A 1,559-nucleotide genomic window follows, 5' to 3' on the forward strand; every position below is an offset into this window, starting at 1 on the left:
GGACACTAAAGAGTGACGCACACAGCTGGAGACCAGGGGACACTAAAGAGTGACGCACACAGCTGGGAGACCAGGGGACACTAAAGAGTGACGCACACAGCTGGGTGTTGGCTCGTTCAGGATTAAAAAGTCTCCTCCTACTACAGGTGAGGTCTTATTGCAGGTGAGGTCTTACCGAGTTTGTCCCCAGCACCTGCAGGTCCGGCTCTCTGGACTCCAGCAGTTTGGCCACCATGTGCAGGAAACTCTCCACGAAGGGTTTGATGCTCTGAGAGTGGCAGGCCATCAGCAGCTGGTCCAGAGCCTCCATGGCGATCACCACGTTCCTGAACAACCAATCAGAATCAGAATCCCTTAATTCGTCCCACAGAGGGGACATTTAAATTTGTTACAGCAGAAAAGAGCCAAAGACAGCCAATTTTCTGTCAACACAATGTAAGCAGGATATCATTTAAATGAAATAAGAAACTGACCCGTATCGGTGTCGCACCACGTCTCGGCTCAGCTTCTCGGCGAGGTACGCTCCGATCCGGTCCAACTTCTCCGGAGCAGAGACGGCGTAGAAGGTGAGTTTCTCCATGTCAGATTTACTGAGGCCATCCTGCAGAGAAACAGAGATTAAAGTTTCCTGAAACTTTGCAGGGAATCAAAGTAGATAAATACATTTTATATTTTATCTTTTCACTGCAAAGACTTACTTTAACTTCTAAAGTTTATAAACATACGTGTTTTCTATTTAATTTGTTTTATTGGACATTTTTCTTTAAAGGTCACCTATCATGCTATTTTTAGGCAATAGCATAGGTCTCAGATATATACACATATATAAAAAACATGTCTATGAAGTGTTTTGCTCCAAATACCAAACAGATCACCCATTCTAGCCATGCCTCATATCCCTCTATTTCACTTCCTGTTTCTAAAGTGCTGATTTGGGTATAAAGCTTTAAAAAGGAGGGGCTGAGCTCATGCGGGACCCGGCAGCTACTGTCTAAACTAAATGCTGCCGTGATGAAACGCCATATCATGGATTATCAAGGATTCTCTCTGAAACAGTATGGAGCTCAAAGGCTTTCTCTCTTGCCGGTTATACCACAAGGTGAGTTCCTTTTTACTTCCTGCTTCTTCACACACATGCTCTCCAGTACAGGTTAGCTCTGAGTGTTAGCGATGCTAATGTAAACACCGACCATATTACGTCCAAAACAGTCGGGCATTGTTTCTGATAGCAACGTTTCTGATAGGGCCGTGGGTCCACATTTCAGATATTACGTCATATCGGACGCAAATCTGGATCAGCTCCGTTGTTCCCCCGTTTTTAGAGATTTGGGTACGGAGGAAAAGAGAGAGGGTTTTATTTTCTGACGCTGCGTGAGTTCCCCGACACACAAGGGACACATGTTTATTTACAAAAGACATCACAAAGTGCATTTAGCATGATAGGTCCCCTTTAACCTTTTATGTTTCTATATATATATATTTATTTTATTTATTTTTTTACTGCAAATCCTTATTTTAACCTCTTATTTTCATATTAATATTTTTTATATTTTGTTTAT

The 1,559-nt window shown here is 42.5% G+C and overlaps 1 protein-coding gene across 1 annotated transcript; it reads right to left on the reverse strand.

Annotated features, from left to right (window-relative positions):
- Positions 1–175: 175 nt before the first annotated feature.
- Positions 176–601, reverse strand: LOC104953078 (protein EFR3 homolog A-like; the record flags this gene model as incomplete). Its single annotated transcript, XM_010779999.1, has 2 exons — positions 176–326; positions 474–601. Coding segments are annotated over 2 exons (279 nt in total), but the record flags the coding sequence as incomplete, so codon positions are not given.
- Positions 602–1,559: the final 958 nt, after the last annotated feature.

Source organism: Notothenia coriiceps, unplaced genomic scaffold, assembly GCF_000735185.1.
Source record: "Notothenia coriiceps isolate Sejong01 unplaced genomic scaffold, NC01 NC01_scaffold00021042, whole genome shotgun sequence".
NCBI classification, from domain to species: domain Eukaryota; kingdom Metazoa; phylum Chordata; class Actinopteri; order Perciformes; family Nototheniidae; genus Notothenia; species Notothenia coriiceps.